The sequence below is a fragment of the Bombina bombina genome, chromosome 10, assembly GCF_027579735.1.
Source record: "Bombina bombina isolate aBomBom1 chromosome 10, aBomBom1.pri, whole genome shotgun sequence".
Taxonomy (NCBI): domain Eukaryota; kingdom Metazoa; phylum Chordata; class Amphibia; order Anura; family Bombinatoridae; genus Bombina; species Bombina bombina.
This window is the reverse complement of record NC_069508.1, coordinates 169,473,347-169,497,299: the sequence shown is the minus strand read 5'-3', so window position 1 is coordinate 169,497,299 and position 23,953 is coordinate 169,473,347. Positions and strand designations below refer to the sequence as shown.

General features: G+C 42.0%; 1 protein-coding gene across 3 annotated transcripts in view; it reads right to left on the bottom strand.

Annotated features, from left to right (window-relative positions):
- Window positions 1-790: 790 nt before the first annotated feature.
- The window catches only part of BEND5 (BEN domain containing 5), a 102,867-nt gene continuing 79,704 nt past the window's right edge, over window positions 791-23,953 (bottom strand). For all 3 annotated transcript variants that reach the window (XM_053693496.1, XM_053693497.1, XM_053693498.1), the window contains 2 exons: window positions 16,347-16,560; window positions 791-1,852 (listed from right to left, as the gene is read on the bottom strand). In XM_053693496.1, the coding sequence (XP_053549471.1) occupies window positions 1,695-1,852; window positions 16,347-16,560 (372 nt within the window). In that variant the 3' untranslated portion in view covers window positions 791-1,694. The remainder of the gene's footprint in view (window positions 1,853-16,346; window positions 16,561-23,953) is intronic.

Here is a 23,953-nt window from a genome sequence, read left to right as displayed (position 1 = left end):
TTAGGCTATCTGAATTAGGGCAGCAACATGTATAGGAGGCGCAGTGAGAATTATGTCCCACCAGTTCCTATTGCTTTAAAGCCACCAAAAGCTCTGCTGTAGAGACTGATCTGGACTAGGCTACACCGTAGAACAAAGTAGTACTCTCTCGCACTACTTTAAAAACCTCACTTTGCCATCTCCTATCACTAACGCAGGCAAAGAGAATGACTGGATTGGCAGGGAAGGGAGGAGCTATTTAACAGCTTTGCTGTGGTGCTCTTTGCCTCTTCCTGCTGACCAGGAGATGAATATCCCATAAGTAATGAAGAAGAAATGTGTGTTTTTCAGCTACTGAAATTGGTGCTGGAGTGTTCTGAGCTTGACCTTGCAACAAGCTAAACACAGTCTGCTTTATCAATGCAAACGCTAATTTATAGCTTCACTGGCCACAACTGCAGAGATAATATGAAGAAAATATTCACAGTCTTTCAAGGGTTATGACTTTGGAGTGCTTTGAGAAAGTAAAACAATAACAATTTTGCTAAGAAAATGCAGTTGAGATGCTTATAAATTGTTTGTCTATGCAGGCCTCTGGTGATGCAGTGATTAATTGTGGATATATACTATGTATATATAAAATGACTTCAAGGTCCTTTTAATGCTTTGCAGGCCAAGAAAGAAATGTGCACTCTCCTGAGTGCACAGCTACGTAAGTGCCATGTATCTGGGAGACTTCAGTATAGTAAACAGTAAAGGGTAAACTATCCCAAGTGTATAAGCCCAAGAGACAAAATTGCACAACATCACGGACAGAGGAAGATTACATATTTTTACAGAGAGCAAAATAATACAAACAAGAATATTCCAGGAGCGACAGTGGGAGCATCTGAAGAAATAGGATATGGAATAACATCACTGATCAATTGTAGAATTTAGATGATAGAACGTGGATTCTTTCAGTACAGGATCAGTTTCTTCCAGAAGGTTAACTCCAGCCAGGAGGAAAAAGAAAAAAAGTTGCATCACAGCAAGGAACGACCAGGGTTGATAAAGCAGAGAAATAATGAGCACCAATAAATAACACAAATTTGACAATTTTCCCATATTAAAATGTTAATAAATTAATATACTTTTAATTGACATCAAAGTAGCCTCTTTATCCACACCACTGCTAATTTTGGACCAGATGACCCAAGATTCTCCACTCAAAAGATGATCTGAGACATCTTGTAAGTACTGCGAGATCCCTCAAATAATTTTAGAAACACAAATTTTAGCTTGAGAGCAGTTCATCTCACTATTAAGGGTTCTGGATGTGAATGAGAAACAACTACATTACAATATAAGGTCTAAAAAAAATCCAAAATATTTTCTGTGAGTTTTCTCCATGCAGGTGAGTTTTTGATCATCAGCCCCAAAGACACATTTTTGACAAAACAGATATTAATGAGTGGCGCAATACACAAAATGTCTGATGACTGGGCCTCTTGGTGCGTCATTCCCACATCATGAACGAAAACATCACATTTGGCAACAAATTTGTGCAACAGAATCACAGAGAGTTGAGGGTCAACCACTGAGAAGGTACCATCAGCTGAGGGTTCACGTTGCTTTGCTAACTAAATAACTTATTTTCTGTTTATGGTTCCCGTCTGTGTGAAACAGCTAATCCTTACATTTCCACATGACGGAAAGATGCAAAGAGCCAATATTTACTGTAGATTGTACTTCGCCTCTCTCCTCTCTTCATTTTTACACGACTTATTAATATCCATGATTTTTTCACAGATGTATTTGTTGATTTTGGACAGCCTCTGAGCAATTTCATTTTCATCCATTGTTTCTTGAGCTATTCTGTCGTACATACATTCTATGGAAGAAAGTAAATACCAGTAGGTTACTAAAAGAAAAGGTAAAAAAAACAAAAAAATACCCCTGAAAATGTGGAAGCCAGAATCTTGGGATGAGTGTGCTGAGAAAATGTGCAAACACAGCAGATTAATGAAGATAAAAAACATGGAAAAGTCATAAAAAGAAGACATATCCCAATAAACATTAAAATTGGCTAACCATCCTAGATAACAAACACAGGTATAAAAGACAGCTGTAGACCGGATAACCGATTCCCAGTATTATAACAATCTGCAGCCATTGATCATGCAGAAAATAACACACTATTGCTTAAGGGAAGATGTAGAAAAAGTAAAGAAAGATTAGCAAAGATAATATTTTGAATTGTTCACTTGTTGCTTTAATGAGGTATCAACCAGTACTTCACTCACATGCTGCTGTGGGACCCTACTAAACCAGTCCCTACTCCCTTCCTTGCCTCACTAGCAGCCATTTTCCTTGTTGACCTCTTTTAGCTCTGATCTAGAACATTGTAACCAACGTTGAGCTCATGTGTTACATTGTGCTTGCACAGGGCTATGATGTACGTAGTAGCTGAGCTCTGCAGCATTAAAACATAAATTATCCTTACCTAATAATTTTCTTTTCTTCAGATGGAAAGAGTCCACAGCTGCATTCATTACCAGGAGGAGGCAAAGACATCCCAGCCAAAGGCTTAAATACCTCCCCCCACTTCCCCCATCCCCTAGTTATTCTGCAGAGGAACAAGGAACAGTAGAAGAAATATCAGGGTGAAAAGGTGCCAGAAGAATAAAAATAACAGACGCCCCACAGAAGAAATACGGGCGGGAGCTGTGGACTCTTTCCATCTGAAGAAAAGAAAATTATCAGGTAAGCATAATTTATGTTTTTCTTCATAAATGGAAAGAGTCCATAGCTGCATTCATTACTTTTGGGAAAACAATACCCAAGCTATAGAGGACACTGAATGCTAAAACGGGGGGTACAAGAGGCAGCCCATTCTGAGGGTACCAGGCCTGAAAACTCTACCCAACAAAAACCTGCTTCGTCCGAAGCCGAGAAAACCTTAAAAAAAAAAAAAAAAAAAGGAAGTGGCCCCAATGACACTGACCCACAGATAGTCCACAAGCCTTGCTAGAGACCGCAGGAACTAGACACGACTGCGCCAACAAGCCTCCAGGAGACACCGTCTCCAAGCAGTCGGTCCCAAACACACCCCTTACTAGAGAAAGGGATCAGGTTACCGTAATCTCCCACAAAGGGAAAAAACACGGATGAACATCCATCAAGGACTGCAGAAAAACCCTAAATAGGGTAACAACGAGTCCCAAATAAAAATACAAGGCAAAAACCAGAGAAACCGAGCCAAGCTCACAGAGACCCAATCAGTCTCGAAGAAACAAGGGGAGGCAATGCCCAGACCCCAGATTGTACAGAAACCATGGGGTAGGACTGGGAATCTGAAACAAAGAAGAGATCTTCTCCCAAACACGTGCAACCGCACCCTAGAAGACAACTAGAAGACGAAAATCCCCAGAATCACAAAGGTCGCTCAAAATATCTAAATCCTCAGTAACCGAAACCACGTGCAGCACAAATAGGTAAACACCTAAGTCAAAACACTGCACACTACAGTCATCCAAAGATGACTCTGAAATTTGAAAACTTGCAGGGCAAGTAAAGAGCAGCTGAAGATAGGTTCCAAACCGTCAGACTGCTAAGCATCCACTAAGCAGTGGACACGTCAGGGGCTATCCAAGAGCCGCCAATCCTTCCCACAGATCCTGAACGTGGAGAAGACACAGAGCCCTCAAGGAGGCTCACCGTACCTCGAAGATCTGAGGATGAAGCAGCAGAGCAACAGACCACATATCCTGCTCCAAACACCAGACCAGCCCAAGCGACAGGCATGTCTGAAAGACGGGGGAACAGACAAAGACCCCAACCACAAGCCCCCAGGGAATGGAAAGAATGGGAGGAAATCACCCACCCCAACAGAGCTTGGGTGCCAACCCAATCTGCTCTTCCAATATAGGTACTCCCAAGGAGAACCCGAGGACCTGAACAGAGAAAATTGCAGTAGCTCCCTGAGAAGACCTGGCACAACCCTCTATAACAGTCCCGGCATGGAGACTTCAACTTCCATAGTTGGAAAAGAACAAGCCCCGGAACAGCAGACCGCTATCCCCTAGGACCTGTTCCAACCTGCTGCACACAGGGAAGGTCAACGACCCTCCAGAGAGAGGAAAACCCCACCTCTTAAGGAAGACAAGTACCCCCTCAAGGGGAGAGCACAGATAAAGGACAGCGCACATGCCCAAAAGACAAGAAAGTCGTAGTCTGATCAAACCGTGGACCGAATGAAATTCATCCAGACACCACTGTTGATCCAACAGAGAAAAAACTCCCCAAACACACTTCATAAAAGTCCATGTGCAAATTATTGTATCACAGAACCACCATAAAGTGAAAGGACATGCATTGTGAAGAACATGTAGCCATAGCTGGAATTGAACTCTCAACTATCAGCTTACAAGCCTGCAAAGCCTACAACTAAACCATTGCGGGACACTTTCCAAGGACAAAACAGGCCATAAGGAACATGCCAGCACCCGAAGGTGAACACAAATCCTGGCTCAGCTGCTTGCAGGCTCAACGAGCTAGCCATTAAACCAAGCCTGTGTTCCTGGGAAAAACTGGGTCGCCCCGAACCAGTCCTCAGGATCATAAGTCTCCAGACATCCATAACGATCCAAGACACGAACCCTGAGCCCGGGCGCCAGAATCGTTTAAAAACAAACAACACCTCAGGGAACACAAAATACCTTGACTGAAGGAATCAGACCTCACAGAGGAAGATAACCGGACTAAACCGGAGAACGGGAACAAGACTCACTCGTAATTCCCAGCCCAAGGGAAGAGGCACCCCTAGCAGGAGTCCAACCTTCAAAAACGTGCAAATACTCTAGAACCCAAGGGCATCAAGGACAACACACAGGAAGTCCAAGCCCAAGGGGAAAAAAAACAGATGACTAACTCCCAGAAGTAGGAAAAAGCCACACAGCCCTCACTTCCTAAATTAGACGGCAAAAACCATCAAGTAGAAACAGACAAAGTCCAGAAGTCTGGACCCGAAGGAAGAGAACCTCAAAAGGAACATTCCAAAGAGCCCCTGAAGGCAAGATTGCCAGGAACCGGCAGCAAGGAGGTCCGAAGTCCTCCCAACCCACGCGGGGAAAGAGACACTCCAAGACCAGACAGAAAAACGGAATCAAATGAGTGGGTTGCATTAGAACTCCTAGTCCCAGTCTACCAACATGAGAGGCTAATGAGGACTGAACCAATCCCCCATGTCTAATAGACCCTCAGGTCCTCTCAGAATGCTTAGCTGAAACTTGTTAAAGAAAAACAAGAAATAAGACAAATAATAATGTGAAGCACTAGGCGCCCTAACCTGACCAGCCAGGCAAAACAGGCGCCACGTGTCTGATTAGGCCTCAAGACAGAAGGATCTGAACCCAATCAGGACCAGCCTGTAACCAAGGGCTCTCACTGTCAAGGCTGCATAGAATCCCCCCTAGAGAGGGATAAATAAACAGCAGACAAACATAGGACTAAAACACGTCTAGAACAAACTTCCTAAGAAGTAACAAGGCGATCAAACAATCGCGAGTATCGATTCCAGATAAAATTCCCGAAGGAAATATAAATCTAACATGAGCTTTAAACCAAATAAAAACAATCCTAACCAGATATAAATAAAAGATAAGGCAACCCACAGGTTATCGCCTATGAAGAACAGGCGCACCCGCAGGATCGGCCCAACAGGGACCCTGTTCTTCCAAGCTCAGAACTGGAAAGGGATACTCAATAAACAAGACTATAAGAAGATTACTTCATCCCCTTATGTCTAATTCTGTAAGCTATTCGAAGAAGCAGACTGAAAATTCTCAGATCCATTAAGGATGGGATCTTCCGACAATGCTAAAGTGTGCCTCAATAAAACACGAAGGCGTATCAGTCTATACCAAAAAGCACAGCATACCCCCGCCAGAGCAAAAGATGACTCCAGCCCCAAAGGTTGACCCCCTGAAGCCTCAGGGACAGTCGTTCCCCCAGAGAGCTGAACAGGCCATTCCATGCCTGAAGAGCCCTGGATAACGGAACACGAACAATATCTTAAGCCAACTTCTGGACATTGCAGATGCGCCAGCACCAAAATTATGGACATGCAAAATCGTGCCGAAACCCTCGGCGGGAAAAAGCCACCTTCCAGAGAAGGATAAGCAAAGTCTGGGTTACCTGCATGCATAGTAAGCGATGGTGGAACGGAACTCACCACTTGGAGGACAGAAGCCCCAGAGGTGGATGGCTCAGCGGCCTCTTGATCCCGAGGAATTGAGCACTCTAATACGGCATTCAGAACATAACTGATAGGCTTGTATCATCTGGGGCAATACGCATTTTGCGCAAGGAATAGAAACTTAAACAGAGATGTCCGTCTCCACAATATCAGACTCCTGCATTACTAGGATATTGAATACAAAAGATTGGACCAAAAAATCTAAACGACACCTGACACCCACAATGGCTGGGGCACTCACCACCTCCTATGAACCCGACACCAGCAGACCAGAATTTCTCAGTCGCCACACGGTCAGAAATGCGGAAATGGAGGCCATAAATGTGACCACGCCCGGTCACCAGGAGAACTTTATAGTGCAAAAATGCACGCCCGACCGTAAGGCCACGTCACTTTCCAAAAGCCGTTATGTTCCACAAGCCATGAGCCAAAATACACAACACATAAGCAGGTTGAATCATATAACAAAGATGATTAAAAAAAAACCCTCAGGAGATATTAAGCCTTGATTCCAAGATACAAAAGGAGCCTCACTGAGGCCCTTTGATATAAGTTAGTCTAGCTAGGTGGTAGCCCCTCGGGAAAACATCTGTAATACAGTACATTTGAGGCAAAAAGTACAATGAAATGATCTTACCGAAATCTACGCTGTGGAGCAGGAACATGGCCCTTCAAGTGTGACAGATAGTAGCATCGCTTCTGCCATGGACTTGAGAGAACAAAGCAGGCAGCGATACTTCTCAACGCCAATTGCTTGTGAAGCTGTTAAAATGAGTCGGGATGGTTTAGCAGAAAGACTCTCCCTGCATCTACGGACTCTAACTTTCATCCAAGCTTTCACTGAAAGGCTGACAGGACTACTTAAAACTCCAGTCCCATGCCGAAGAGTACTACTCTCCATAAGAGACTAATTCAAAACTTCTGACACTTCTCTGCCAACCTCCTGGGACGAAAGGCAAAGAAAGACTGGGGGATGGATGAAGAGGGAGAGGTATTTAAGCCTTTGGCTGGGGTGTCTTTGCCTCCTTCTGGTGGCCAGGTTCTGAATTCCCAAAATTAATGAATGCAGCTGTGGACTCTTTCCATTTATGAAGAAAAGGAAGGTTTCTGGGTGTCAAGCTGCCATCCCCAGTCACCATAGCCACCTTGTACCACCGGAATTTGTCAAGTGCTGCTAAAACAGATAACAGTTTGGCATGGTGCTTGATCAAGGCTAAGTTATACTCCCCATAGCCCTAAAATGTCTTTCCATACAATTTTTTTGTCATGTACTGGTTCTATTAGTCATACTATATGATAGTTAATACGACAGCTGTTTTTATAAAAGGAGGCTCAAGGTCATTATCATGAACACTTATACCGGTAGCATTTCCTAGAACAGTCAGAATATTACTTAAAGGGACACTCAAGTCAAAATAAACTATTATGATTCAGATAGAGCATGCAGTTTAAAGACATTTTCCAATTTACTTCCATTATCAAATTGTGCACAGTTTTTTTATATACACAGCGTCAGGGGAACAAGCTCCAGCTCAGAGGGTATATGTATACTGGTCTGTGATTGGCTGTCATCTGTCACATGATGCAGGGGCCGGAAAATGGGAGAAAAAAATAAATTGGTCAGAAAAAAATCTACTCATTTTAAATTCAGAAAGGTGTTATTGCATTGTCTTTTTATTATGCACTCGTAAATTATGTAATTCTACTGCATTGAGTTTCCCTTTCATCAGGAATTAATAATTTAAATCAAATACAATAGCTGAAAATGGTCATGAAAAAAAGAAAAAAAAAAAAAAAAAGTACAAAAAAAGAGGGAAGAATCACATAAAATGAAAAAAAAAAAAAGTTAATCAGGCCTAACAAAATGTGAAAAATCCACTTCTGAAATAATAAATATTGAATATGAATAATCTGCAAGTTGAAGCCCAAAGAAACTATAGGCCTATATTACCTCTACACATTCTTACTGGTGTAATTAACAAAGGTCTATAATACCTCTACACATTGTTACTGGTGTAATTAACAAAGGTCTATACTACCTCTACACATTATTACTGGTGTAATTAACAAAGGACTATAACACCTCTACACATTGTTACTGGTGTAATTAACAAAGGTCTATACTAACTCTACACATTGTTACTGGTGTAATTAACAAAGGCCTATATTACCTCTACACATTGTTACTGGTGTAATTAACAAATGCCTATAATACCTCTACACATTGGTACTGATGTAATAAACAAAGACCAATAATACCTCTACACATTGTTACTGGTGTATATAACAAAGGCCTATAATACCTCTACACATTGTTACTGGTGTATAAAGACCTATAATACCTCTACACATTGTTACTGGTGTATATAACAAATGCCTATAATACCTCTACACATTGTTACTGGTGTAATAAACAAAAGCCTATAACACCTCTACACATTGTTACTGGTGTAATTAACAAAGGCCTATAATACCTCTACATATTGTTACTGGTGGAATAAACAAAGGCCTATAATACCTCTACACATTGAGAACAGTTAAGTAGAGAGGTCTCTACCAGGAAAGACTACATACTGTACTGTAGTCTTTCCTGGTAGAGACCTCTCTACTTAACTGTTCTCATCAAACTACAACTACATAGCACCTATCCTATCCAATCCAATATATATATATATACACAGGGAATAAGCCCTAAATTAACTAATTTGGAAATAGTGGGTTAATATTGAGTTAGACACCTACAAGTAGTGCCATTTACCCTACCCCCCTCTAACTAGTACCTCTACACATTGTTACTGGTGTAATAAGCAAATGCCAATAATACCTCTACACATTGTTACTGGTGTACATAACAAAGGCATATAATACCTCTACACATTGTTACTGGTGTAATAAACAAAGGCCTATAATACCTCTACACATTGTTACTGGTGTAATAAACAAAAGCCTATAATACCTCTGCACATTGTTACTTGTATAATAAACAAAGGCCTATAATACCTCTACACATTGTTACTGGTATAATAAACAAAGGCCTATAATACTTGTATACATTGTTACTGGTGTAATTAACAAAGGCCTATAATACCTCTACACATTGTTACTGGTATAATAAACAAAGGCCTATAATACTTGTATACATTGTTACTGGTGTATATAACAAAGGAATATAATACCTCTACACATTGTTACTGGTGTATATAACAAAGGCCTATAATACCTCTGCACATTGTTATTGGTGTAATAAACAAAGACCTATAATACCTCTACTCATTGTTACTGGTGTAATAAACAAAGGCCTATAATACCTCTACACATTGTTACTGGTGTATATAACAAAGGCCTATAATACCTCTACACATTGTTACTGGTGTAATAAACAAAGGCCTATAATACCTCTACACATTGTTACTGGTGTAATAAACAAAGGCCTATAATACCTCTACACATTGTTACTGGTGTAATAAACAAAGGCCTATAATACCTCTACACATTGTTACTGGTGTAATAAACAAAGGCCTATAATACCTCTACACATTATTACTGGTGTAATAAACAAAGGCCTATAATACCTCTACACATTGTTACTGGTGTAATAAACAAAGGCCTATAATACCTCTACACATTGTTACTGGTGTAATAAACAAAGGCCTATAATACCTCTACACATTGTTACTGGTGTAATAAACAAAGGCCTATAATACCTCTACACATTGTTACTGGTATAATAAACAAAGGCCTATAATACTAGTACACATTGTTACTGATGTAATTAACAAAGGCCTATAACATCTCTACACATTGTTACTGGTGTATATAACAAAGGAATATAATACCTCTACACATTGTTACTGGTGTAATAAACAAAGGCCTATAATACCTCTACACATTGTTACTGGTGTAACTCCATTGCTAGAAAAACTGTATCCCAGACCATAACCATATCTCTGAGCACACCAAGTCTTTGATAAGAGATAGACTGTACCTCCATATAAAAAAACAGAATTTATGCTTACCTGATAAATTACTTTCTCCAACGGTGTGTCCGGTCCACGGCGTCATCCATTACTTGTGGGAATATTCTCTTCCCCAACAGGAAATGGCAAAGAGCACAGCAAAAGCTGCCCATATAGCCCCTCCTCAGGCTCCGCCCCCCAGTCATTCGACCGACGGTTAGGAGAAAAAAAAGGAGAAACTATATGGTGCCGTGGTGACTGTAGTGTATAGAGAAAGAAAATTTTTCAAACCTGATTAAAAAACAGGGCGGGCCGTGGACCGGACACACCGTTGGAGAAAGTAATTTATCAGGTAAGCATAAATTCTGTTTTCTCCAACATTGGTGTGTCTGGTCCACGGCGTCATCCATTACTTGTGGGAACCAATACCAAAGCTTTAGGACACGGATGAAGGGAGGGAGCAAATCAGGTTGCCTAAACAGAAGGCAACACGGCTTGCAAAACCTTTCTCCCAAAAATAGCCTCCGAAGAAGCATAAGTATCAAATTTGTAGAATTTGGCAAAAGTGTGCAGAGAAGACCAAGTCGCTGCCTTACATATCTGATCAACAGAAGCCTCATTCTTGAAGGCCCATGTGGAAGCCACAGCCCTAGTAGAGTGAGCTGTGATTCGTTCAGGAGGCTGCCGTCCGGCAGTCTCATAAGCCAATCGGATGATGCTTTTCAGCCAGAAAGAAAGAGAGGTAGCAGTAGCTTTTTGTCCTCTCCTCTTACCAGAATAAACGACAAACAAAGATGAAGTTTGTCTGAAATCCTTTGTTGCGTCTAAATAGAACTTTAAAGCACGGACCACATCTAAATTATGTAACAAACGTTCCTTCTTTGAAACTGGATTTGGACACAGAGAAGGAACAACTATTTCCTGGTTAATATTCTTGTTGGAAACTACTTTTGGAAGAAAACCAGGTTTAGTACGCAAAACAACCTTATCTGAATGGAACACCAGATAGGGTGGATCACACTGCAAAGCAGATAATTCAGAAACTCTTCTAGCAGAAGAAATAGCAACCAAAAATAGAACTTTCCAAGATAGTAGCTTGATATCTATGGAATGTAAAGGTTCAAACGGAACCCCTTGAAGAACTGAAAGAACTAAATTTAGACTCCAAGGAGGAGTCATGGGTCTGTAAACAGGCTTGATTCTGACCAAAGCCTGTACAAAAGCTTGTACATCTGGCACAGCTGCCAGTCGTTTGTGTAACAAAACAGATAAAGCAGAAATCTGTCCTTTTAGAGAACTCGCTGACAACCCTTTATCCAAACCCTCTTGGAGAAAGGAGAGAATCTTAGGAATTTTAATCTTACTCCAGGAGAATCCCTTGGATTCACACCAACAGATATATTTTTTCCATATTTTATGGTAAATCTTTCTAGTCACAGGTTTTCTGGCTTGGACCAGAGTATCTATCACTGAATTTGAAAACCCACGCTTGGATAAAATCAAGCGTTCAATTTCCAAGCAGTCAGCTGCAGAGAAACTAGATTTGGATGTTCGAATGGACCTTGTACTAGAAGATCCTGTCTCAAAGGTAGCTTCCATGGTGGAGCCGATGACATATTCACCAGGTCTGCATACCAAGTCCTGCGTGGCCACGCAGGAGCTATCAGAATCACCAAGGCCTTCTCCTGTTTGATCCTGGCTACGAGCCTGGGAAGGAGAGGAAACGGTGGAAACACATAAGCTAGGTTGAACGACCACTAGAGTCGCCTTGGGATCCCTGGATCTGGACCCGTAGCAAGGAACCTTGAAGTTCTGACGAGACGCCATCAGATCCATGTCTAGAATGCCCCATAATTGAGTTAACTGGGCAAAGACCTCCGGGTGGAGTTCCCACTCCCCCGGATGGAAAGTCTGACGACTCAAATAATCCGCCTCCCAGTTGTCTACTCCTGGGATGTGAATTGCAGATAGATGGCAGGAGTGATCCTCCGCCCATTTGATAATCTTGGATACCTCTCTCATCGCCAAGGAACTGTTTGTTCCTCCCTGATGGTTGATGTAAGCTACAGTCGTCATGTTGTCTGACTGGAATCTTATGAATCCGGCCTTCGTTAGTTGAGGCCAAGCCCGGAGTGCATTGAATATCGCTCTCAGTTCCAGGATGTTTATCGGGAGAAGAGACTCTTCCCGAGACCATAGACCCTGAGCTTTCAGGGAATCCCAGACCGCGCCCCAGCCTAATAGACTGGCGTCGGTCGTGACAATGACCCACTCTGGTCTGCGGAAACTCATTCCCTGAGACAGGTGATCCTGAGTCAACCACCAACGGGGTGAGTCTCTGGTTACCTGGTCTACTTGAATCTGGGGAGACAAGTCTGCATAGTCCCCATTCCACTGATTGAGCATACACAGTTGTAATGGTCTTAGATGAATTCGAGCAAAAGGAACTATGTCCATTGCTGCAACCATCAATCCTACTACTTCCATGCACTGAGCTATGGAAGGCTGCAGAATAGAGTGAAGAACTTGACAAGCGTTTAGAAGCTTTGACTTTCTGACTTCTGTCAGGAAGATCTTAATTTCTAAAGAATCTATTATTGTTCCCAAAAAGGGAACTCTTGTTGACGGAGACAGGGAACTCTTTTCTACGTTCACCTTCCACCCGTGTGATCTGAGAAAGGCTAGAACAATGTCTGTATGAGCCTTTGCCTTGGAAAGAGACGACGCTTGAATTAGAATGTCGTCTAGATAAGGTGCCACTGCAATGCCCCTCGGTCTTAGAACCGCCAGAAGGGACCCTAGCACCTTTGTGAAAATTCTGGGAGCAGTGGCTAAACCGAACGGAAGAGCCACGAACTGGTAATGTTTGTCCAGAAAGGCGAACCTTAGGAACTGATGATGATCTTTGTGGATAGGAATATGTAGGTACGCATCCTTTAAATCCACGGTAGTCATATATTGACCCTCCTGGATTGTAGGTAAAATTGTTCGAATGGTTTCCATTTTGAACGATGGAACTCTGAGAAATTTGTTTAGAATTTTTAAATCCAGAATTGGTCTGAAAGTTCCCTCTTTTTTGGGAACTACAAACAGGTTTGAGTAAAACCCCTGACCTTGTTCCACTGTTGGAACTGGGTGTATCACTCCCATCTTTAACAGGTCTTCTACACAATGTAAGAATGCCTGTCTCTTTATTTGGTCTGAAGATAAGCGAGACATGTGGAACCTTCCCCTTGGAAGACGTTCTTTGAATTCTAGAATATAACCCTGAGAGACTATTTCTAGTGCCCAGGGATCCGGAACATCTCTTGCCCAAGCCTGAGCAAAGAGAGAGAGTCTGCCCCCTACTAGATCCGGTCCCGGATCGGGGGCTACCCCTTCATGCTGTCTTGGTAGCAGCAGCAGGTTTCTTGGCCTGTTTACCCTTGTTCCAACCTTGCATTGGTTTCCAAGCTGGTTTAGCCTGGGAAGCGTTAGCCTCTTGTCTAGAGGCTGCAGAGTTAGAAGCCGGTCCGTTCCTGAAATTACGAAAGGAACGAAAATTGGACTTATTCTTAGCCTTGAAAGGCCTATCCTGTGGGAGGGCATGGCCCTTCCCCCCAGTGATGTCTGAAATAATTTCTTTCAATTCTGGCCCAAAAAGGGTCTTACCTTTGATAGGGATATTAAGCAATTTTTTTTCTTGGAAGATACATCCGCCGACCAAGACTTTAGCCAGAGCGCTCTGCGTGCCACAATTGCAAACCCTGAATTTTTCGCCGCTAATCTCGCTAATTGCAAAGCGGCATCTAAAATAAAGGAATTAGCTAACTTAAGTGCGTGAATTCTGTCCATGACTTCCTCATATGGAGTCTCCTTATTGAGCGACTTTTCTAGTTCATCGAACCAGAAACACGCCGCCGTAGTGACAGGAATAATGCACAAAATTGGTTGGAGGAGGTAACCTTGCTGAACAAAAATCTTTTTAAGCAAACCCTCCAATTTTTTATCCATAGGATCTTTGAAAGCACAATTGTCCTCAATGGGAATAGTCGTGCATTTGGCTAGCGTAGAAACTGCCCCCTCAACCTTAGGGACTGTTTGCCATGTGTCTTTCCTTGGGTCGACCATGTGGAACAATTTCTTAAATATAGGAGGTGGGACAAAAGGTATGCCTGGTTTCTCCCACTCCTTATTCACTATGTCCGCCACCCTTTTAGGTATCGGAAAGGCATCAGGGTGCACCGGGACCTCTAGGAATTTTTCCATCTTGCACAATTTTTCTGGAATGACCAAAGAGTCACAATCATCCAGTGTAGTTAGCACCTCCTTAAGTAATGCGCGGAGATGCTCTAACTTAAATTTAAACGTCACAACATCAGGTTCTGCCTGTTGAGAAATTCTTCCTGAATCAGAAAGTTCTCCCTCCGACAAACCCTCCCTCACTGCCACTTCTGACTGGTGTGAGGGTATGACAGATAAATTATCGTCAGCGCCTTCTTGCTCCACTGTATTTAAAACTGAGCAATCACGCTTTCTTTGAAATGCTGGCATTTTAAATAAAATATTAGCTATGGAATTATCCATTACTGCCGTTAATTGTTGCATAGTAACAAGCATTGGCGCGCTAGACGTACTAGGGGTCGCCTGCGCGGGCATAACTGGTATTGACACAGAAGGAGAGGATGAAGAACTATCCTCACTACCTTCATTTGAGGAATCATCTTGGGCAACCTTATTAAATGTGACAGTACTGTCCTTACTTTGTCTGGACGCCATGGCACAATTATCACATACATTTGAAGGGGGGACAACCTTGGCCTCCATACATACAGAACATGTTCTATCTGAAGGTACAGACATGTTAGACAGGCTTAAACAGGCTAATAATGCAAAAAAAACGTTTTTAAACAAAACCGTTACTGTCTCTTTAAATGTTAAACAGAGCACACTTTATTTCTGAATGTGTGAAAAACTATGAAGGAAATATCCAATCTTTACCCAATTTTCACCACAGTGTCTTAATGCTTTAAAAGTATTGCACCCCAATTTTCAAGCTTTTAACCCCTTAAATGAGGAAACCGGAGCCGTTTAATCAATTAGCAATTTTAACCCCACTACAGTCCCAGCCACAGCGTTTGCTGCGACTTCACCTGTCCTTGGGGGTTATACGATACCAAATTAAGCCTTCCAGGAACGTTTTCAATGATCACCAGACCCTCTCACATGCAGCTGCATGCACTGCATCCAAAAGAAACTGCGCAATTATGGCGCGAAAATGAGGCTCTGCCTACTATAGTGAAAGGCCGTTCCTGACTGGGAAGGTGTCTAAACGACTGCCTGGCGCCTAAAAACGTTCCCCAACACTAAAAGTTTAGAAATCACTTCAAACTTCATAAAAAACTAAAATAAAGCAATCGATTTAGCCCACAAGAGTGTCAACCAGTGTATAGCCCATAATAAGCCTTCATTCTGTTAAGAGTCTAAGAAAATGGCTTACCGATCCCCAAGAGGGAAAATGACAGTCTTCTAGCATTACACAGTCTTGTTAGAAAATGGACTAGTCATACCTTGAGCAGAAAAGTCTGCAAACTGTTCCCCCCAACTGAAGTTCTCTGGGCTCAACAGTCCTGCGTGGGAACAGCAATTGATTTTAGTTACTGCTGCTAAAATCATACTCCTCTTTTAAACAGAACTCTTCATCCCTTTCTGTTTTAGAGTAAATAGTACAAACCGGCACTATTTTAAAATAACAAACTCTTGATAGAAGAATAAAGAACTACAACTAAACACCACATACTCTTCACCATCTCCGTGGAGATGCTACTTGTTCAGAGCGGCAAAGAGAATGACTGGGGGGCGGAGCCTGAGGAGGGGCTATATGGGCAGCTTTTGCTGTGCTCTTTGCCATTTCCTGTTGGGGAAGAGAATATTCCCACAAGTAATGGATGACGCCGTGGACCGGACACACCAATGTTGGAGAAACAAGCATGTATGAGAAAAAAAAAGTCAGTAACTTCGACTACTATAACTTGTGAAGGGTAGAGGCTGGGGAGCCATATTTATATAGACCAATGTGCATGCTCTCAGCACAAAGACAGTATTTATATACAGAGAATAAGAGTAACATTCAGACTTAGCGTACCAGAAAAGAGAGTTGTATCGTCATATATAAGAAGCAATCCGTACCGTACCTCTGACTACACTGAGCTTGTGAGGGGACAGAGGTGGTTTAGGAATAGCGTCCTTTTTCTTCTTTGTAGCCACACCGGTTACACTTCGATTTTTTAGAACATCTGTGCCCCAAATCATGACGGCTAGGTTCTTTGTGAACTTGGAGTCTCCCTGTGTTGCCTGCAGCTGGTGCCACTTCTCCTCATTTACCCAGACCCCACTGCCCAGGTGAACCTGTGAGTAAAGGGCCAATATATTACAGGTGTACCAGTCATCGCATGTAGAGAATAGTAACCTGCCTTTGCAATGATTGTAAAACTGTTTTCTTCAATAAAAATTAAACTACTTTTCAACAGCAATGTCTAGTAAGCTGAGGCGTACAAAGGAATGTTTTTTTTTTTAAATCTGAAATGCAATTAACAAAAACTACAAATATTTCTCTCTCTCATACATAAACACACATTATTAGATGTATGCAAGTTACTTAAAGTGACATTAAACACTTTGAGATGGTAATATAAAATGATACATTGTATATAATAAAACAATGAAAGAGAGAAATTGGAACCCAATTTAAATAAAGTTGTAAAATTTCTCCTAAAGTGTTTTGTCAAATAAAGTATATGATTTCTCAACAATATATTAGTGAACACTTAAAGGGACACTGTACCCACATTTTTTCTTTCATGATTTAGAAAGAGAATGCATTTTAAAACATCTTTCTAATTTACTTCTATTATCTAATTTGTTTTATTCTCTTGATATTCTTTGCTTAAAAGCATATCTAGATATGCTCAGTAGCTGCTGATTGGTTGCTGCACATAGAAGTCTCATGTGATTGGCTCACCCATGTGCATTGCTTTTTCTTCAAATAAGGATATCTAAAAAATGAAGCAAAATAAATAATAGAAATAAATTGTAATGTTGTTTAAATTTGTATGTTCTATCTGAATCATGAAAGAAAGATTTTGGGTTTAGTGGCCTTTTAAGGAGCAGTGCAAAAGCATAAACAATACAATGTAGTACAGATTATGACTATACTTGCTCAAGAAGCAAGTTAGTCAAACAAAAAAGAAATGCTTATATGCACTGATATGATATCATTATTGGTTATTTAATCATGATTACTGTGCCTTGAAAAGCAAAAAAACATAATTTATGCTTACCTGATAAATTCCTTTCTTCTGTTGTGTGATCAGTCCACGGGTCATCATTACTTCTGGGATATAACTCCTCCCCAACAGGAAATGCAAGAGGATTCACCCAGCAGAGCTGCATATAGCTCCTCCCCTCTACGTCACCCCCAGTCATTCGACCAAGAATCAACGAGAAAGGAGAAACCAAGGGTGAAGTGGTGACTGGAGTATAATTTAAAAAATATTTACCTGCCTTAAAAAACAGGGCGGGCCGTGGACTGATCACACAACAGAAGAAAGGAATTTATCAGGTAAGCATAAATTATGTTTTCTTCTGTTATGTGTGATCAGTCCACGGGTCATCATTACTTCTGGGATACCAATACCAAAGCAAAAGTACACGGATGACGGGAGGGATAGGCAGGCTCATTATACAGAAGGAACCACTGCCTGAAGAACCTTTCTCCCAAAAATAGCCTCCGAAGAAGCAAAAGTGTCAAATTTGTAAAATTTGGAAAAAGTATGAAGCGAAGACCAAGTTGCAGCCTTGCAAATCTGTTCAACAGAGGCCTCATTCTTAAAGGCCCAAGTGGAAGCCACAGCTCTAGTAGAATGAGCTGTAATTCTTTCAGGAGGCTGCTGTCCAGCAGTCTCATAGGCTAAACGAATTATGCTACGAAGCCAGAAGGAGAGAGAGGTAGCCGAAGCCTTATGACCTCTCCTCTGACCAGAGTACACGACAAACAGGGAAGACGTTTGTCGAAAATCCTTAGTTGCCTGCAAGTAGAACTTGAGGGCACGAACTACATCCAGATTGTGTAGAAGACGTTCCTTCTTTGAAGAAGGATTCGGGCACAGGGAAGGAACCACGATCTCTTGATTGATGTTCCTGTTAGTTACTACCTTAGGTAAGAACCCAGGTTTAGTACGCAGAACTACCTTATCTGAATGAAAAATCAAATAAGGAGAATCACAATGTAAAGCTGATAACTCAGAGACTCTCCGAGCCGAAGAAATAGCCATTAAAAATAACACTTTCCAAGATAACAACTTTATATCAACGGAATGAAGGGGTTCAAACGGAACTCCTTGTAGAACGTTAAGAACAAGGTTTAAACTCCATGGCGGAGCAACAGTTTTAAACACAGGCTTGATTCTAGCTAAAGCCTGACAAAAAGCCTGGACGTCTGGATTTTCTGACAGACGCCTGTGCAACAAGATGGACAGAGCTGAGATCTGTCCCTTTAATGAACTAGCCGATAAACCCTTTTCTAAACCTTCTTGTAGAAAGGACAATATCCTAGGAATCCTAACCTTACTCCAGGAGTAACCTTTGGATTCGCACCAGTATAGGTATTTACGCCATATCTTATGGTAAATCCTTCTGGTAACAGGCTTCCTAGCCTGTATCAGGGTATCGATAACCGACTCAGAAAAACCACGTTTTGATAAAATCAAGCGTTCAATTTCCAAGCAGTCAGCTTCAGAGAAGTTAGATTTTGATGTTTGAATGGACCCTGTATCAGAAGGTCCTGTCTTAGAGGTAGAGACCAAGGCGGACAGGATGACATGTCCACTAGATCTGCATACCAAGTCCTGCGTGGCCATGCAGGCGCTATTAGAATCACTGATGCTCTCTCCTGTTTGATTTTGGCAATCAATCGAGGAAGCAGCGGGAAGGGTGGAAACACATAAGCCATCCCGAAGTTCCAAGGTGCTGTCAAAGCATCTATCAGAACCGCTCCCGGATCCCTGGATCTGGACCCGTAGCGAGGAAGTTTGGCGTTCTGGCGAGACGCCATGAGATCTATCTCTGGTTTGCCCCAACGTCGAAGTATTTGGGCAAAGACCTCCGGATGAAGTTCCCACTCCCCCGGATGAAAAGTCTGGCGACTCAAGAAATCCGCCTCCCAGTTCTCCACTCCCGGGATGTGGATTGCTGACAGGTGGCAAGAGTGAGACTCTGCCCAGCGAATTATCTTTGATACTTCCATCATTGCTAGGGAGCTTCTTGTCCCTCCTTGATGGTTGATGTACGCTACAGTCGTGATGTTGTCCGACTGAAACCTGATGAACCCCCGAGTTTTTAACTGGGGCCAAGCCAGAAGGGCATTGAGAACTGCTCTCAATTCCAGAATGTTTATTGGTAGGAGACTTTCCTCCTGACTCCATTGTCCCTGAGCCTTCAGAGAATTCCAGACAGCGCCCCAACCTAGTAGGCTGGCGTCTGTTGTTACAATTGTCCAGTCCGGCCTGCTGAATGGCATCCCCCTGGACAGATGTGGCCGAGAAAGCCACCATAGAAGAGAGTTTCTGGTTTCTTGATCCAGATTCAGAGTAGGGGACAAGTCTGAGTAATCCCCATTCCACTGACTCAGCATGCACAATTGCAGCGGTCTGAGATGTAGACGTGCAAAGGGTACTATGTCCATTGCTGCTACCATTAAGCCGATCACCTCCATGCATTGAGCTACTGACGGGAGTTGAATGGAATGAAGGACACGGCATGCATTTAGAAGCTTTGTTAATCTGTCTTCTGTCAGATAAATCTTCATTTCTACAGAATCTATAAGAGTCCCCAAGAATGGAACTCTTGTGAGAGGAAAAAGAGAACTCTTCTTTTCGTTCACTTTCCATCCATGCGACCTTAGAAATGCCAGAACTAACTCTGTATGAGACTTGGCAGTTTGAAAGCTTGAAGCTTGTATCAGAATGTCGTCTAGGTACGGAGCTACCGAAATTCCTCGCGGTCTTAGTACCGCCAGAAGGGCACCCAGAACCTTTGTGAAGATTCTTGGAGCCGTAGCCAATCCGAATGGAAGAGCTACAAACTGGTAATGCCTGTCTAAGAAGGCAAACCTTAGATACCGGTAATGATCTTTGTGAATCGGTATGTGAAGGTAAGCATCCTTTAAATCCACTGTGGTCATGTACTGACCCTTTTGGATCATGGGTAAGATTGTCCGAATAGTTTCCATTTTGAACGATGGAACTCTTAGGAATTTGTTTAGGATCTTTAAATCCAAGATTGGCCTGAAAGTTCCCTCTTTTTTGGGAACCACAAACAGGTTTGAGTAAAACCCTTGTCCTTGTTCCGACCGCGGAACCGGATGGATCACTCCCATTAATAACAGATCTTGTACACAGCGTAGAAACGCTTCTTTCTTTATCTGGTTTGTTGACAACCTTGACAGATGAAATCTCCCTCTTGGGGGAGAGAATTTGAAGTCTAGAAGGTAACCCTGAGATATGATCTCTAGCGCCCAGGGATCCTGAACATCTCTTGCCCAAGCCTGGGCGAAGAGAGAGAGTCTGCCCCCTACTAGATCCGGTCCCGGATCGGGGGCCCTCGATTCATGCTGTCTTAGGGGCAGCAGCAGGTTTCCTGGCCTGCTTGCCCTTGTTCCAGGACTGGTTAGGTTTCCAGCCTTGTCTGTAACGAGCAACGGCTCCTTCCTGTTTTGGTGCAGTGGAAGTTGGTGCTGCTCCTGCTTTGAAATTCCGAAAGGGACGAAAATTAGACTGTCTAGCCTTAGCTTTGGCTTTGTCTTGAGGCAGGGCGTGGCCCTTACCTCCTGTAATGTCAGCGATAATTTCTTTCAAACCGGGCCCAAATAAAGTTTGCCCTTTGAAAGGTATATTAAGTAATTTGGACTTAGAAGTTACATCAGCTGACCAGGATTTTAGCCACAGCGCCCTACGTGCCTGAATGGCGAATCCTGAGTTCTTAGCCGTAAGTTTGGTTAAATGTACTACGGCCTCCGAAATGAATGAATTAGCTAGTTTAAGGACTCTAAGCCTGTCCGTAATGTCGTCCAGCGTAGCTGAACTAAGGTTCTCTTCCAGAGACTCCATCCAAAATGCTGCCGCAGCCGTAATCGGCGCGATGCATGCAAGGGGTTGCAATATAAAACCTTGTTGAACAAACATTTTCTTAAGGTAACCCTCTAATTTTTTATCCATTGGATCTGAAAAAGCACAGCTATCCTCCACCGGGATAGTGGTACGCTTAGCTAAAGTAGAAACTGCTCCCTCCACCTTAGGGACCGTTTGCCATAAGTCCCGTGTGGTGGCGTCTATTGGAAACATCTTTCTAAATATTGGAGGGGGTGAGAACGGCACACCGGGTCTATCCCACTCCTTAGTAACAATTTCAGTTAGTCTCTTAGGTATAGGAAAAACGTCAGTACTCGCCGGTACCGCAAAGTATTTATCCAACCTACACAATTTCTCTGGTATTGCAACAGTGTTACAATCATTAAATCCGCTAAAACCTCCCCTAGTAATACACGGAGGTTCTCCAATTTAAATTTAAAATTTGAAATATCTGAATCCAATCTGTTTGGATCAGAACCGTCACCCACAGAATGAAGCTCTCCGTCCTCATGCTCTGCAAGCTGTGACGCAGTATCAGACATGGCTCTAGTATTATCAGCGCACTCTGTTCTCACCCCAGAGTGATCACGCTTGCCCCTTAGTTCTGGTAATTTAGCCAAAACTTCAGTCATAACAGTAGCCATATCTTGTAATGTTATCTGTAATGGCCGCCCAGATGTACTAGGCGTCACAATATCACGCACCTCCCGGGCGGGAGATGCAGGTACTGACACGTGAGGCGAGTTAGTCGGCATAACTCTCCCCTCGCTGTTTGGTGAAATTTGTTCAATTTGTACAGATTGGCTTTTATTTAAAGTAGCATCAATACAGTTAGTACATAAATTTCTATTGGGCTCCACCTTGGCATTGGAACAAATGACACAGGTATCTTCCTCTGAATCAGACATGTTTAACACACTAGCAAATAAACTAGCAACTTGGTTACAATCTTATTTAACAAAAACGTACTGTGCCTCAAAGAAGCACTAAACGATTAACTGACAGTTGAAATAATGAACTGAAAAAAACTGTTATAGCATCAATCCTGAAAACAACACAACTTTTAGCAAAGGTTTGTTCCCATTAGTAAAGTAACAATAATTAATTTTGAAACGTAAAAATTACAGAGCAACGTTTTTAATCACAGTCAATATATAAGTCTCACAGCTCTGCTGAGAGAATCTACCTCCCTTCAAAGAAGTTTGAAGACCCCTGAGTTCTGTTAGAGATGAACCGGATCATGCAGGAAATACAAGAGTAACTGACTGGAAATTTTTGATGCGTAGCAAAGAGCGCCAAAAACGGCCCCTCCCCCTCACACACAGCAGTGAGTGAGAAACGAAACTGTCACAATTAAAACAAGCAACTGCCAAGTGGAAAAATAATGCCCAAACATTTATTCACTCAGTACCTCAGAAAATGCAAACGATTCTACATTCCAGCAAAAACGTTTAACATAATAAATACCTATTAAAAGGTTTAATATACTTTTTACAGAGTAATTCCAGTGAAGTACCATTCCCAGAATACTGAAGTGTAGAGTATACATACATGTCATTATAACGGTATGGCAGGATTTTCTCATCAATTCCATTCAGAAAATAAAAACTGCTACATACCTCAATGCAGATTCATCTGCCCGCTGTCCCCTGATCTGAAGCTTTTACCTCCCTCAGATGGCCGAGAAACAGCAATATGATCTTAACTACTCCGGTTAAAATCATAGTAAAAACTCTGGTAGATTCTTCTTCAAACTCTGCCAGAGAGGCAATAACACGCTCCGGTGCTATTGTAAAATAACAAACTTTTGATTGAAGTTATAAAAACTAAGTATAATCACCATAGTCCTCTCACACATCCTATCTAGTCGTTGGGTGCAAGAGAATGACTGGGGGTGACGTAGAGGGGAGGAGCTATATGCAGCTCTGCTGGGTGAATCCTCTTGCATTTCCTGTTGGGGAGGAGTTATATCCCAGAAGTAATGATGACCCGTGGACTGATCACACATAACAGAAGAAATATAGAGTATTAAAATGTAACCTTTATTAATATAATTTAAAAAAGACAGCTTATTGTGGATCGTTATGCTGCCCAAAAAAAGTATTAAAAACACACTCCCTGTGTTTTGTAAATATTCAGCAAGTGCTATTTGTATTGAGAAATTTAGACAGATCTGTGTGCAGCTAAAAGAAATGAGAAATTAACAGAAGAGCTATTGTAACTCATAGAAGCCCAAAGTTGAGCATATCATGCTCTAAGAAATTTCTCAATAATTATATAGGTATTTATCTATGCTTAAGCTCACAGAGAACTATGTGATTTATAGTGACAATTGGATATTATCCACACTGGTAAATACTAAGAATGGTAGGGGACAGTGGTCCCAAAGAAATGTAGATAGAATATAATACCCTTAATGTTATCCTATTACAATCTTAGGCTGCTGGTAAGTCTAGGTACTCAGGATAATATTGTGTTCATGCGTTAGTTGTACTTAACAGGTAGCAGAGAGGAATAAATTAATATTATATACTGTTAGAGAAAACGAAATTGTACCACTACAAATGTGGTTTGTGGAACCCAAAACAGTATTGATAGATATAGTAATATATTAC